General features: G+C 44.9%; 1 protein-coding gene across 2 annotated transcripts in view; it reads left to right on the top strand.

Moving 5' to 3' along the window:
• zgc:153916 (serine/threonine-protein kinase N2) overlaps window positions 1–13,479 on the top strand; it is a 50,723-nt gene that overhangs the window by 36,388 nt on the left and 856 nt on the right. Inside the window, exons 5-21 of one of the 2 annotated variants that reach the window (XM_036978884.1) lie at window positions 433–590; window positions 1,045–1,258; window positions 1,776–1,961; window positions 2,278–2,387; window positions 3,930–4,073; window positions 4,207–4,282; window positions 4,444–4,615; window positions 4,792–4,915; window positions 5,433–5,636; window positions 5,740–5,831; window positions 7,369–7,545; window positions 8,905–8,967; window positions 9,108–9,184; window positions 9,623–9,873; window positions 10,024–10,104; window positions 10,259–10,558; window positions 10,592–11,080. In XM_036978884.1, the coding sequence (XP_036834779.1) occupies window positions 433–590; window positions 1,045–1,258; window positions 1,776–1,961; window positions 2,278–2,387; window positions 3,930–4,073; window positions 4,207–4,282; window positions 4,444–4,615; window positions 4,792–4,915; window positions 5,433–5,636; window positions 5,740–5,831; window positions 7,369–7,545; window positions 8,905–8,967; window positions 9,108–9,184; window positions 9,623–9,873; window positions 10,024–10,104; window positions 10,259–10,462 (2,333 nt within the window). In that variant the 3' untranslated portion in view covers window positions 10,463–10,558; window positions 10,592–11,080. Of the gene's footprint in view, window positions 1–432; window positions 591–1,044; window positions 1,259–1,775; window positions 1,962–2,277; window positions 2,388–3,929; window positions 4,074–4,206; window positions 4,283–4,443; window positions 4,616–4,791; window positions 4,916–5,432; window positions 5,637–5,739; window positions 5,832–7,368; window positions 7,546–8,904; window positions 8,968–9,107; window positions 9,185–9,622; window positions 9,874–10,023; window positions 10,105–10,258; window positions 10,559–10,591; window positions 11,917–13,479 lie in introns of those variants that run through there. The other variant, XM_036978883.1, reaches the window with a different exon arrangement.

Below are 13,479 nucleotides of genomic sequence, written 5' to 3'. Positions count from 1 at the left end.
CCCCAGTCTCTGTGATAATGATACATTTCTGGTCCCCAGTCTCTGTGATAATGATGATGCATTTCTGGTCCCCAGTCTCTGTGATAATGATGATACATTTCTGGTCCCCAGTCTCTGTGATAATGATACATTTCTGGTCCCCAGTCTCTGTGATAATGATAATGATGCATTTCTGGTCCCCAGTCTCTTTGATAATGATACATTTCTGGTCCCCAGTCTCTGTGATAATGATGATGCATTTCTGGTCCCCAGTCTCTGTGATAATGATAATGATACATTTCTGGTCCCCAGTCTCTGTGATAATGATGATACATTTCTGGTCCCCAGTCTCTGTGATAATGATACATTTCTGGTCCCCAGTCTCTGTGATAATGATAATGATGCATTTCTGGTCCCCAGTCTCTGTGATAATGATACATTTCTGGTCCCCAGTCTCTGTGTCCAAGCCCATCATCAGTCCTCTGGACCTGAGACTAGAGGAGTTGCGACATCACTCCAGGATAGAACATGCTGTAGCTGATGGAGCCCAGAACGTCATGATCCTGCTGGGCTCTTCTGGGAAAGTTACGGAGAAGAAGGCCCACTCTGAGGTGAGACGATGGATGTATACCTAGGGTTGCAAAATTCTGGTTACTTTTACCTAAAAATCCTAGGTTTTTTTCCCAGAACACCTGGTTGGAAGATTCCCAGAAAAAGTAGGGAATAAAGCAGGAGATCTGGAAGTCTCTAGGCAGGTTTTTTTGGGCTGGATGAAGGAGTGTGAAGAAGCCTATCTTCCATATTCTGTGAATGATGTTAAATGTCAAGTCTTGCAGAGAGTCAAGCCAGCTTACCATAACACATCGGTGTGGAATGTAAAAATAAACATTCCACAGCATACCGTTCCTCACCCAGGTGTTCCATAATGTTAACCTCTGAGTACGTTCTGAATGCTTGCCCTAAACTGAAGTTTTCAGATGTGTCCAGCCGTATGGTCGTGTGTTATGTGCTAGTATGTTTAAACATTTTAATACTGGTCTCTCCCCCCCCCCCCCCCCCCCCCAGGCTCAAGCCCGGTTCAATGAGTCCAATCAGAAGTTGGACCTGCTGAAGTTATCTCTGGAGCAGCGGCTGAGTGAGCTGCCTAAGAACCACCCTAAGAACCTTCTCATCATGGAGGAGCTGGCCATGGTGGTGTCCCCGCCACTCAGCCCACGCCATAGCGTTATGTCTACATACAACCAGTACAGCACGGTCACCAAGCCTGCTGCACTCACAGGTAAGACGGTCCTTTTTAGAACCAACAACTCAGTGTTGTCTTTATCGTTACGGGATACCCTAGATTTCAAAACACAGCAGCCTCCCTTTAAGTTCAACGCTCTGAAGCATTCCTCAAGGTCAACAGAGATGACACGGCATAACACAGCCACCCTCATCCCAAAGACACGTGCACATTGTACTGTAAATAGAATAAACCGCTGTTAGACGATGATAAACTTCAGATTGAGTCGGTATGTAATGCCTCACCCACTCGGGTCGGACTTGAGCAACATTTTACGTTTACAATAGCAACGTGTAAGTCCATAGTGCAGTGGCAGTATGTATCAAGGAGGACTCCTGATTTAAGATCAGTTTTGCCTTCTAGATCACAATGAATAATATTTACATGGACAGGAGGGACCTGATCCTAGACCTGCACCCTTACTCTGAGACGATTGATACACAGTGCCCCCCCCGGCCTTCGTCTTTCTGGGCTACTGTCTAGTGTGTTTTTACCTGTTTTTTTTTTCTCCGAGGTACGTTGGAGGTGCGTCTGATGGGCTGTCAGGACCTGCTGGAGGACGTCCCAGGTCGCTGTAAGACCCTCTCAGCCTCCCACCCCGGCTGGAGCCCCAGTGAACAGCGATCCTCTTTCATGTCCAGAAGCAACAAGAACAAAGGAGCCAGCTCACGCAACCTCTCCAAGACCGACGACCTGTCCAGTTGAGTGTTGCTCTATTGACCCACACCCCGATGTGTCTCTGTCTGATGTTTTGAAGCTGCTCGGAGAAGCTCCTCTGACTAATGCCTTGCATCTAGCTGTAAAATATTGCTCAGTGTCTGCCTGCTGTTTGAACAGAGGGGTGAAATCAGGGTTGGTGTTCAAAATGTTTTGCACAGAAAATCAAAACAAGTGTTTTCTTAAAGCGCGAGTACAGACAATTGGACAAGTACTCCCTGTTTTCAGTCCATTTCATGCCTCCTGAACATTGCCCTGGGTCCAGATTGAATAAACTTATTCTCTCTCGCTCTGTCCAGATGAGATCAGTGCTGTGCTGAAGTTGGACAACACTGAAGTGGGACAGACCAGCTGGAAACCAGTCAGCAACCAGTCCTGGGACCAGAAGTTTACATTGGAACTAGACAGGGTAACATAGACCACGAACTACTTCACTATATATCCACTGTGGAACTAGACAGGGTAGCATAGACCACAAACTACTTCACTATATATCCACTGTGGAACTAGACAGGGTAATCTAGACCACACACTACTTCACTATATATCCACTGTGGAACTAGACAGGGTAACATAGACCACAAACTACTTCACTATATATCCACTGTGGAACTAGACAGGGTAATCTAGACCACACACTACTTCACTATATATCCACTGTGGAACTAGACAGGGTAATCTAGACCACACACTACTTCACTATATATCCACTGTGGAACTAGACAGGGTAATCTAGACCACACACTACTTCACTATATATCCACTGTGGAACTAGACAGGGTAATCTAGACCACACACGACTTCACTATATATCCACTGTGGAACTAGACAGGGTAACATAGACCACAAACTACTTTAGGCTTTACCTCAATTACTCTGGGAAGGTTTCCCCTTTCCCATACAATGCCATTAGTGTCTGAAATCGCCTCAAACGCTTTTTTATAAAAACATTTAATCCAGATTTCTGTTTGTATTTGGGTCATTGTTTCTATTTCACAACCTTCAGCAAATCACACGGATTCATTAGCACGTCGTACCCAGGCAGGACAAGTGAGAGCAGCTCTCTATTCTGGAGTTGTGCAACTGTAACTCTGAATACCAGGAACGGCCGGTACTAAGTCTGCCGGAACGGCTGGTACTAAGTCTGCCGGAACGGCTGGTACTAAGTCTGCCGGAACGGCCGGTACTAAGTCTGCCGGAACGGCCGGTACTAAGTCTGCCGGAATCTATTGCTTTTTCCTGAAGCTTCCCAAAGTCAGGCTTTTAGTGGGACTAACTCATGACTCGTGTTAGAGGAGACCTGATGAGGAGACCTGATGACTGGTGATAGAGGAGACCTGATGACTGGTGATAGAGGAGACCTGATGACTGGTGATAGAGGAGACCTGATGACTGGTGATAGAGGAGACCTGATGACTGGTGATAGAGGAGACCTGATGACTGGTGATAGAGGAGACCTGATGACTGGTGATAGAGGAGACCTGATGACTGGTGATAGAGGAGACCTGATGAGGAGACCTGATGACTGGTGTTAGAGGAGACCTGATGACTGGTAATTGAGGAGACCTGATGACTGGTAATTGAGGAGACCTGATGACTGGTGATAGAGGAGACCTGATGACTGGTGATAGAGGAGACCTGATGAATGGTGATAGAGGAGACCTGATGACTGGTGATAGAGGAGACCTGATGACTGGTGATAGAGGAGACCTGATGACTGGTGATAGAGGAGACCTGATGACTGGTGATAGAGGAGACCTGATGACTGGTGATAGAGGAGACCTGATGACTGGTGATAGAGGAGACCTGATGACTGGTGATAGAGGAGACCTGATGAGGAGACCTGATGACTGGTAATTGAGGAGACCTGATGACTGGTGTTAGAGGAGACCTGATGACTGGTGTTAGAGGAGACCTGGTGGGGAGATGTTACAGTTTTTATCTTCCACAGTCTCGTGAGCTGGAGATCTCAGTCTACTGGAGGGACTGGAGATCACTGTGTGCCGTCAAGTTCCTACGCCTGGAAGACTTCCTGGACAACCAACGACATGGCATGTGCCTCTACCTGGAGCCTCAGGGGAAACTGTTTGCTGAGGTACGATTCAATTATCCACTTCTCCCAACAAAACACCCACATTTACCTTTTCTTGCAAAAAAAAAAAAAAGATTTATTCAGAATATTTACAGAATTTACTCATAACCTATGACCTATGTGTGTTTTCCCACAGGTTACATTTTTCAACCCAGTTATTGAGCGGAGGTCAAAACTTCAAAGGCAAAAAAAGATATTCTCCAAACAACAAGGTCTGTAGTTTATTCCGTAAAGTCCAAGCTTTAAGGTTATTTTTAAAGCGCTGTGTAACATAATTATGTTGGATAAAGGTCTAAATAAATACATATTTGTTGATTTTTATTGATTGGATGAATGAAGCTATGGTTGTGACCCTCTGCTCTGTGTCCCCCAGGGAAGACGTTCCTGCGTGCCCCTCAGATGAACATAAACATCGCTACGTGGGGTCGGCTGGTGAGGAGAGCCATCCCCTCTGTCAACAACTCCTTCAGTCCAGCTCAGCTGCCAGACATGGGGACAGAGCTAGGTCCTGAGTCCCAGTCCATCCTGCACCTGGCCTCCCCCAGGTAAACACACACACCTCGTCCAGTGATTATCTATTGGTCCACCCCTTACAAATTGTTGAAGTGAACAGAAATGAAACTTAAAGTTGCATGATACTGTCAGTTTAGTCCCCTTCTGAAGTGACCTCGCTCTCTCGCGCGCTCTCTCTCGCTCTTTCTCTTTCTCTTTCTTTTTTCAGTGACCTGATTGTGACCAAACTGGAGTTTGGCAAAGAGCCCCCACTTCCCCTGAAGCGCCACACTGTGACTTCTATTGGAGAGCCCATTCTGGAGAGCAGTATTGCAGACGGAGAGAAAGTACAGGTAGCTGTGAATACAATGTATCAATTCACAAACTCTGAAAGATTCATGTTGGTTCTTTTTAGTAAAGACATGACCATTTTAATCAGAGTTTTTCTGACTCGTTTCATGCTGTTCTTCAGCCATGGTATTTTATTGCCCTTGTAAGTTGCTCTAGAGAACATGGTCTGTAACGTGACAGTTCTGTAACTGTTAAAGTTGGTTTTACTTAACTGTGATTGGTGTATTTCGATCTAACTGTGATTGGTGTATTTCGATCTAACTGTGATTGGTGTATTTCGATCTAACAATGATTGGTGTATTTCGATCTAACTGTGATTGGTGTATTTCGATCTAACTGTGATTGGTGTATTTCGATCTAACTGTGATTGGTGTATTTCGATCTAACTGTGATTGGTGTATTTCGATCTAACTGTGATTGGTGTATTTCGATCTAACTGTGATTGGTGTATTTCGATCTAACTGTGATTGGTGTATTTCGATCTAACTGTGATTGTGATTCTGTGTATTTTGTACCCAGGAAGCCATGTCTACATTTGACTTCCTGAATGAGAGCAGGAACAGTATGTTGAAGTGTAACCTAGACGACAGTGTTATTGTAGAGCAGCCCAATGAGAGGTTACCTGTCCAACACACCACGGATACCAGGGAGAAGGAAGACTTCCAGTTCAGTCTCGTAGACTTTAAATGTGTGGCAGTCCTGGGCCGAGGACACTTTGGAAAGGTAAGGCCACACACGCATGTCTCAGGAAGGCAGTAGTGATGTCACACACATGGCCTTTTTTTTTCACCTTCGCCACATCTAACTGCTCTCTGTTATTCAACAGGTGCTCCTGGCTGACTATGAAAGTACTGGGGAGATGTTTGCTATCAAGGCCCTGAAGAAAGGAGACATCGTATCACGTGATGAAGTAGACAGGTAGGAAGTAACGCCGACAACTTAATGACAATAAACACTGAGTATGCAAAACATTAAGAACAACTTCCCAGGGGCCTCCATACTGGCACAGTGGTCTAAGGCCCTGCATCACAGTGCTAGCTGTGCCACTAGAGATTCTGGGTTGGAGTCCAGTGTTTCGGTGGATGCACGGCTCTCGACTTTCGCCTCTCCCAAGTCCGTACGGGCGTTGCAGCGATTAGACCAGACTATAACTACCAATTTGGATATCACAAAATTGGGGAGAGAACGAAAAAAGAAAGAACGCCTTGCTTACCCCCCCTCCCCCCCACGGAGTTGCCCTCAGAACAGCCTCAATTCGTCGGGGCATGGACTCTACAAGGTGTCGAAAGCATTCCACAGGGATGCTGGCTCATGCTGACTCCAATGCTTCCCACAGTTGTTATGTTGGCTGGATGTCCTTTGGGTGGTGGACCATTCTTGATACACACGGGAAACTGTTGAGCGTGAAAAACCCAGTAGCGTTGCAGTTCTTGACACAAACCGGTGCGCCTGGCATCCACTACCAAACCCCGTTCAAACCGGTGTGCCTGGCATCCACTACCAAACCCTGTTCAAACCGGTGCGCCTGGCATCCACTACCAAACCCAGTTCAAACCGGTTTCGCCTGGCATCCACTACCAAACCCAGTTCAAACCGGTTTCGCCTGGCATCCACTACCAAACCCAGTTCAAACCGGTGCGCCTGGCATCCACTACCAAACCCAGTTCAAACCGGTTTCGCCTGGCATCCACTACCAAACCCAGTTCAAACCGGTTTCGCCTGGCATCCACTACCAAACCCAGTTCAAACCGGTTTCGCCTGGCATCCACTACCAAACCCAGTTCAAACCGGTTTCGCCTGGCATCCACTACCAAACCCAGTTCAAACCGGTTTCGCCTGGCATCCACTACCAAACCCAGTTCAAACCGGTTTCGCCTGGCATCCACTACCAAACCCAGTTCAAACCGGTTTCGCCTGGCATCCACTACCAAACCCAGTTCAAACCGGTTTCGCCTGGCATCCACTACCAAACCCCGTTCAAACCGGTGTGCCTGGCATCCACTACCAAACCCCATTCAAACCGGTGTGCCTGGCATCCACTACCAAACCCCGTTCAAACCGGTGCGCCTGGCATCCACTACCAAACCCCATTCAAACCGGTGCGCCTGGCATCCACTACCAAACCCCGTTCAAAGGCACTTCAATATTTAGTTTTGCCTATTGCCCTCTGAATGACACAGTCCAAGGCTTAAAACTCCTTCTTTAACCTGTCTCCTCCCTGTCATCTACACTGATAGAAGTGGATTTAACAAGTGACATCAACAAGGGATCATAACTTTAGCCTGGATTCACCTGGTCAGTGTATGTCATGGACAGAGCAGGTGTTCTTAATGTTTTGACCCCTCAATATAAATTTGAGATGCATCTATATTGATTTTATATTGTCTCTCTGATGCATTTAAAAAGCCTTAGAAATGATCTGTAGTAAAATAACTGACCTCTGTCTTCTCCTCAGCCTGATGTGTGAGAAGCGAATCTTTGAGACTGTGAACAACGTCAGACATCCCTTCCTGGTCAACCTGTTTGCGTGCTTCCAGACAAAGGAACACGTGTGCTTTGTCATGGAGTATGCGGCTGGTGGTGACCTCATGATGCACATACACACGGACGTGTTCCAAGAACCTCGGGCTGTGTGAGTAACAACTCCTTATTCTCATTCCGTACTATACTGAACAAAAATATATATAAACTCAACATGTAAAGTGTTTGGTCCCATGTTTCTCTCAATTTTTGTGCACAAATTTGTTTACATCCCTGTTAGTGAGCATTTCTCATTTTCCAAGAGAATCCATCCACCTGACAGGTGTGGCATATGAAGCTGATTTAAACAGCACGATCATTACATAGGTCAACCTTGTGCTGCGGACAAAAAGGCCACCCTAAAATGTGCAGTTTTTTGCCACATAACACAATGCCACAGATGTCTCAAGTCTTGAGGGAGTGTGCAATGGGCATGCTGACTGCAGGAATGTCCACCAGAGCTGTTGCCAGATAATTTAATGTTAATTTCTTTACCATAAGCCAACGTTGTTTTGAAGAATTTGGCAGTACGTCCAACTGGCCTCACAAACTCAGACCACTTGTAACCACGCCAGCCCAGGACCTTCACATCCGGCTTATTCCCCTGTGGGATCGTCTAAGAACAGCCACCCGGACAACTGATGAAACTGTGGGTTTGCACAACCAAAGAATTTCTGCACAAATGGTCAGAAACCACCTCCGGGAAGCTCATCTGCGTGCTCGTCGTCCTCACCGGGGTCTTGACCTGACTGCAGTTTGGCGTCGTAACCGACTTCAGTGGGCAAGTGCTCACCTTCGATGGCCACTGGCACGCTGGAGAAGTGTGTTCTCCATGGATGAATCTTGATTTCAACTGTCCTTGGCAGATGACAGACAGAGTGTATGGCGTAGTGTGGGCGCGCGGTTTGCCGACGTCAACGTTGTGAACAGAGTGCCCCATGGTGTGGTAATGGTATAGGCAGGCATCAGAATGCCATTTTATTGATGGCAATTTGAATGCACAGAGATACCGTGACGAGATCTTGAGGCCCATTGTCGTGCCATTCATCCACCGCCATCACCTCATGTTTCAGCATGATAATGCACGGCCCCATGTCACAAGGATCTGTACACACTTCCTGGAAGCTGAAAATTGTCCCAGTTCTTCCATGGCCTGACTATATTGACTGATTTTTCTGATCCACATCCCTTCCCTTTTTTAAGATGTCTGACCAACAGATGCATATCTGTATATTCCCAGTCATGTGAAATCCATAGATTATCACATATTTAGGGCCTAATGAATTGACTTCCTAATATGAACTGTTAAAATGTTTTGAAATGGTTGAATGTTGTTTTTTTTTATATATATTTTTTTAATTCTGTGTAATTTCATAGTGGAGTAATCTTTGTTTATTCTCAGTTGGGTAGGTGGGTGTGGTAGATTTTAATGTTGTTAATATCTAACAGCTCTATTTCCTGTCTCCATCAGGTTCTATGCTGCTTGTGTTGTCTTGGGATTGCAGTATCTTCATGACCATAAGATTGTATACAGGTATGCCCACATACAGTTGTGTGTGTATATTACTGTACTATACATGAATTGGTTAGTCCCTTATTAACACCACATATGATTTGCTACTACAATAGTTGACTAATGCCCCTCTCTTGTATTTCTGTGATGGTCTTCTTCAGAGACCTGAAGCTAGACAACTTGTTGCTGGACACAGAGGGGTACGTGAAGATCGCTGACTTTGGCCTATGTAAAGAAGGTGGGTGGAGAATTTTTATTTTACCTTTTATTTATTTAACTAGGCAAGTCCGTTAAGAACATTATTCTTATTTTCAATGACGGTCTGGGAACAGTGGGTTAACTGCCTTGTTCAGGAGCAGAACGACAGAGTGGTTTTACCTTGTCTTCTCGGGGATTCGATCTGGCAACCTTTCGGTTACTGATCCAACGCTCTAACCACTAGGCTGCCTGCCGCCTCTACGCTCTAACCACTAGGATACCTGCCGCCTCAGAATGTTCAACACCGTCAGCTCTATAGTCCAGGACTAAGTTTAATCTGTGTCTGGGAAACTGGCCCTAGGGGTTTAATGCAAGACATGTCTAATTCCCTCAGTCTTGAATAATAACCCCATTTGGTATTGCTTTGTAATAGTTGGCTTCATTGATCATCTCTCTGTCTGCTGGTGTGTTCCTGTAGGAATGGGCTATCAGGACCGCACCAGTACGTTCTGCGGTACTCCTGAGTTCCTGGCCCCTGAGGTGCTGACAGAGACGTCATACACGCGGGCCGTGGACTGGTGGGGCCTAGGGGTGCTCATCTTTGAGATGCTGGTGGGGGAGTCCCCATTCCCTGGAGATGACGAAGAGGAGGTGTTTGACAGCATCGTAAACGATGAAGTCCGCTACCCACGATTCCTCTCTACCGAAGCTATTTCCATCATGAGAAGGGTATGGTTTGTTTACTTGTGTATCTCAGGATGGTTATTTAGATGTAAAATAATTCAACGTACACTGAGAATTCAGTCGTGTTTACTGGACTATTGTTTAATGTAAATAAATGCCTGTTTTATTTTTGTAACTAACTCGACTCTTCCCCAGCTGTTGAGGAGAAACCCAGAGAGACGTCTTGGGGCTGGTGAGAAAGACGCAGAAGAAGTTAAGAAGCATCCGTTCTTTAGGGTAGGTTCCCTGTATCGGTTTATGATCCCAATCGCAAAGTGTGAAACGTTTATGAACTCTTCATGATGCATTATGAGCGCATTCATAACACCCGTATGAGCTATACGTAATGAAATTCTATCTCTCTCTCTCTTGACGGTCTGTATTCCCTCAGAGTGTGGACTGGGACGGTCTACTGGCTAAGAAGGTGCGGCCAGAGTTCATTCCCACCATCAAGGGTAGAGAGGACGTCAGTAACTTTGACGACGAGTTCACCTCAGAAGTACCAATCCTGACTCCGCCCCGGGAGCCCAGGGTTCTGACAGCCGAGGACCAGGAAATGTTCGCCGACTTTGACTACATCGCAGACTGGTGTTAGCCAATTGCCAGCGTCCTGCTCCTCCTCAACACTACGATACCCTAACCCTAACACTGTGAACTGTCTGTAACAGAGACCAACAGCAATATCAACACTCCCCCCCCCCCCCCCCCCCCCCCCCCCCCCCCCCCCCCCCCCCCTAAGGATATCAACAACATGTTGCTGCACTCTGTTCCTTGCTGCCTGTGCCATGTCAGGGATTGGCAATTTTATGAAGTTTTACTCAACTTTTTTTATTTGTATTTTTAACTGTCAATTTGAGACCGCTAAGAGCCATCATTTAGTCTTGTCAGATCACTGGGTCATTCCACATAATCACCTTCTCAGATCACTGGGTCATTCCACATAATCACCTTCTCAGATCACAGGGTCATTCCACATAATCACCTTCTCAGGTCATCTTCAGCGCTTTTTTTATATATATATATATATTTCTCTGAACAAAAAAAAAGGATAGACTGAAAATCAAGTTAATAGCTTATGAGGTGTAACTGTGGCGTGTAGAAACTGAATTATGGCCCAACAACAAGAAATGTATGAAAGGGCGTTACCACATGGATCATTCTGACTGATCTAGCAGGATGTTATTGCATTTATTTAAAAGTTGCCTTAAATTGTGTTAACATTAAACTGTTTAAGGGCTTTCAATCAGTAACTATCATCAGGTACTAAAAAACCTACCAAAGCCAGCTGCCAAAAAAATTCAGTCTTCTCTTCTCAAACTATCTGCATCTGACAGAACAGACCTTGGCCAAGATTAGACATTGATTGGAGCACTTGAACCTTGTAAAGCAGTTTAACTCCAATCGACATTTACTCTTTGATAGGTTTTCAGTTTTCCCCTCCTCTCAAACACAATCAATCCCCACCCCATACATCATGTATTGTGGTGTTGAACAAAAGAAGCTAACTTTTAGTTTTATACTGTTTTATAAGAAAGAACACTATCACGTTGACTCTTGATGTACAGTATAATCATGTTTTACAGGATGTTTGGATACAGGTATATGGAGATGCCGAGACGGGCAGCTCGTGAGAGACTGAGCTATTTTCAAAACGGAATGTAGAAATATATATATGTACAATAACAAAAGTGTAATTGTTGTTGGCGTGTGACATGTCGAAACAAGAATACTTTTTTTGTGGTCATTTTGAAAAGACAGTCCTAGTCTGGTGTTGTGTTTGCTCATGTGTGGAATGGTTCATGATGGTGTGACAACCACCTCTTCAGTATTTTGATCTCAATTTTAGACTGTTTTTAAATGTTCTAGGGCTCGATGGCCATTTTTTTTTTGTTGTTGTTGTTGTCTGTTAGCTGAATCAGAATGTCTGCTGATTGGACCGTGCATTGTCAGTCATTTATAAAACTATGGTTCTGTGTGGCTAGCTCATGTCAAGAAAACATTTAGACCAACATATCACAAGTAATTAAATACATACTTCATATAATGGAAGCAAAGTCTCTGGCTATTCCTCTTCAAGTGATTAGGAGATATAGGTTGTTGAGGTATTCATGTAGTGTATTCTAACAAACAGGGAATAGTGGTGTGGCATGGGGCCAAAGGGGAATGCGGTTCACAGTCTGGTAACATATACACTACCAGTCAACAGTTTGGACACACCTAGTCGTTCAAGGGTTTGTCTTGTTTTTTTTTTTTACATTGCAGAATAATAGTGAAAACATCAACTATGAAATAACACACATGGAATCATGTAGTAACCAAAAGTGTTAAACAAATCCACATATATATTTTAGATTCTTCAAAGTAGCCACCCTTTGCCTTGATGACAGCTTTGCACACTTGGCATTCTCTCAACCAGCTTCACCTGGAATGCTTTTCCAACAGTCTTGAAGGAGTTCCTACATATGCTGAGCACTTGTTGGCTGCTTTTCCTTCACTCTGCAGTCCAACTCATCCCAAACCATCTCAATTGGGTTGAGGTTGGGTGATTGTGGAGGCCAGGTCATCTGATGCAGCACGCCGTCACGCTCCTTGGTCAAATAGCCCTTACACAGCCTGGATGTGTGTTAGGTCATTGTCCTGTTGAAAAACAAATGATAGTCCCACTAAGAGCAAACCAGATGGGATGGCGTATCGCTGCAGAATACTGTAATAGCCATGCTGGTTAAATGTGCCTTGAATTCTAAATAAATCACAGACCACCGTCACCAGCAAAGCACCATCACACCTCCTTCACGGTGGGACCACATATGCAGAGATCATCCGTTCACCTACTCTGTGTCTCACAAAGACAAACTAAAAATCGCATATTTGGACTCATCAGGCCAAATTTCCATCGGTCTAATGTCCATTGCTCGTGTTTCTTGCCCCAACTAAGTCTCTTCTTATTGGTGTCTTTTAGTAGTGGGATCTTTGCAGCAATTCGACCATGAAGGCCTGATTCACGCAGTCTCCTCTGAACAGTTGATGTTGAGCTGTGTCTGTTACTTGAACTCTGAAGCATTTATTTGGCTGGTAATTCTAATGAACTTATCCTCAGCAGTAGAGGTAACTCTGGGTCTTCCTTTCCTGTGGTGGTCCTCATGAGCCAGTTTTATCATAGCTCTTGATGGTTTTTGCAACTGCACTTGAAGAAACATTAAAAGTTCTTGAAATTTTCCAGATTGACTAACTGTGTCTTAAAGTAATGGACTGTCGTTTCTCTTTGCTTATTTGAGCTGTTCTTGCCATAATATGGACTTGGTCTTTTACCAAATAGGGCCATCTTCTGTATACCACCCCTACCTTGTCACAACACAGCTGATTGGCTCAAACACATTGAGGCAGGAAAGAAATTCCACAAATTAACTTTTAACAAGGCACACCTGTTAATTGAAATGCATTCCAGGTGACTACCTCATGAAGCTGGTTGAGAGAATGCCAAGAGTGCGCAAAGCTGTCAAAGGCAAAGGGTGGCTACTTTGAAGAATCTCAAATCAAATATATTTAGATTAACACATTTTGGTTACGACATGATTCCATAGTTTGTCTTCCTGTTCTTCTACAGTGTAAAAA

The sequence above is a fragment of the Oncorhynchus mykiss genome, chromosome 5, assembly GCF_013265735.2.
Source record: "Oncorhynchus mykiss isolate Arlee chromosome 5, USDA_OmykA_1.1, whole genome shotgun sequence".
Lineage (NCBI taxonomy): Eukaryota > Metazoa > Chordata > Actinopteri > Salmoniformes > Salmonidae > Oncorhynchus > Oncorhynchus mykiss.
Note: the sequence above shows the minus strand (reverse complement) of the source record. Positions and strands in the feature narration are given on the sequence as shown.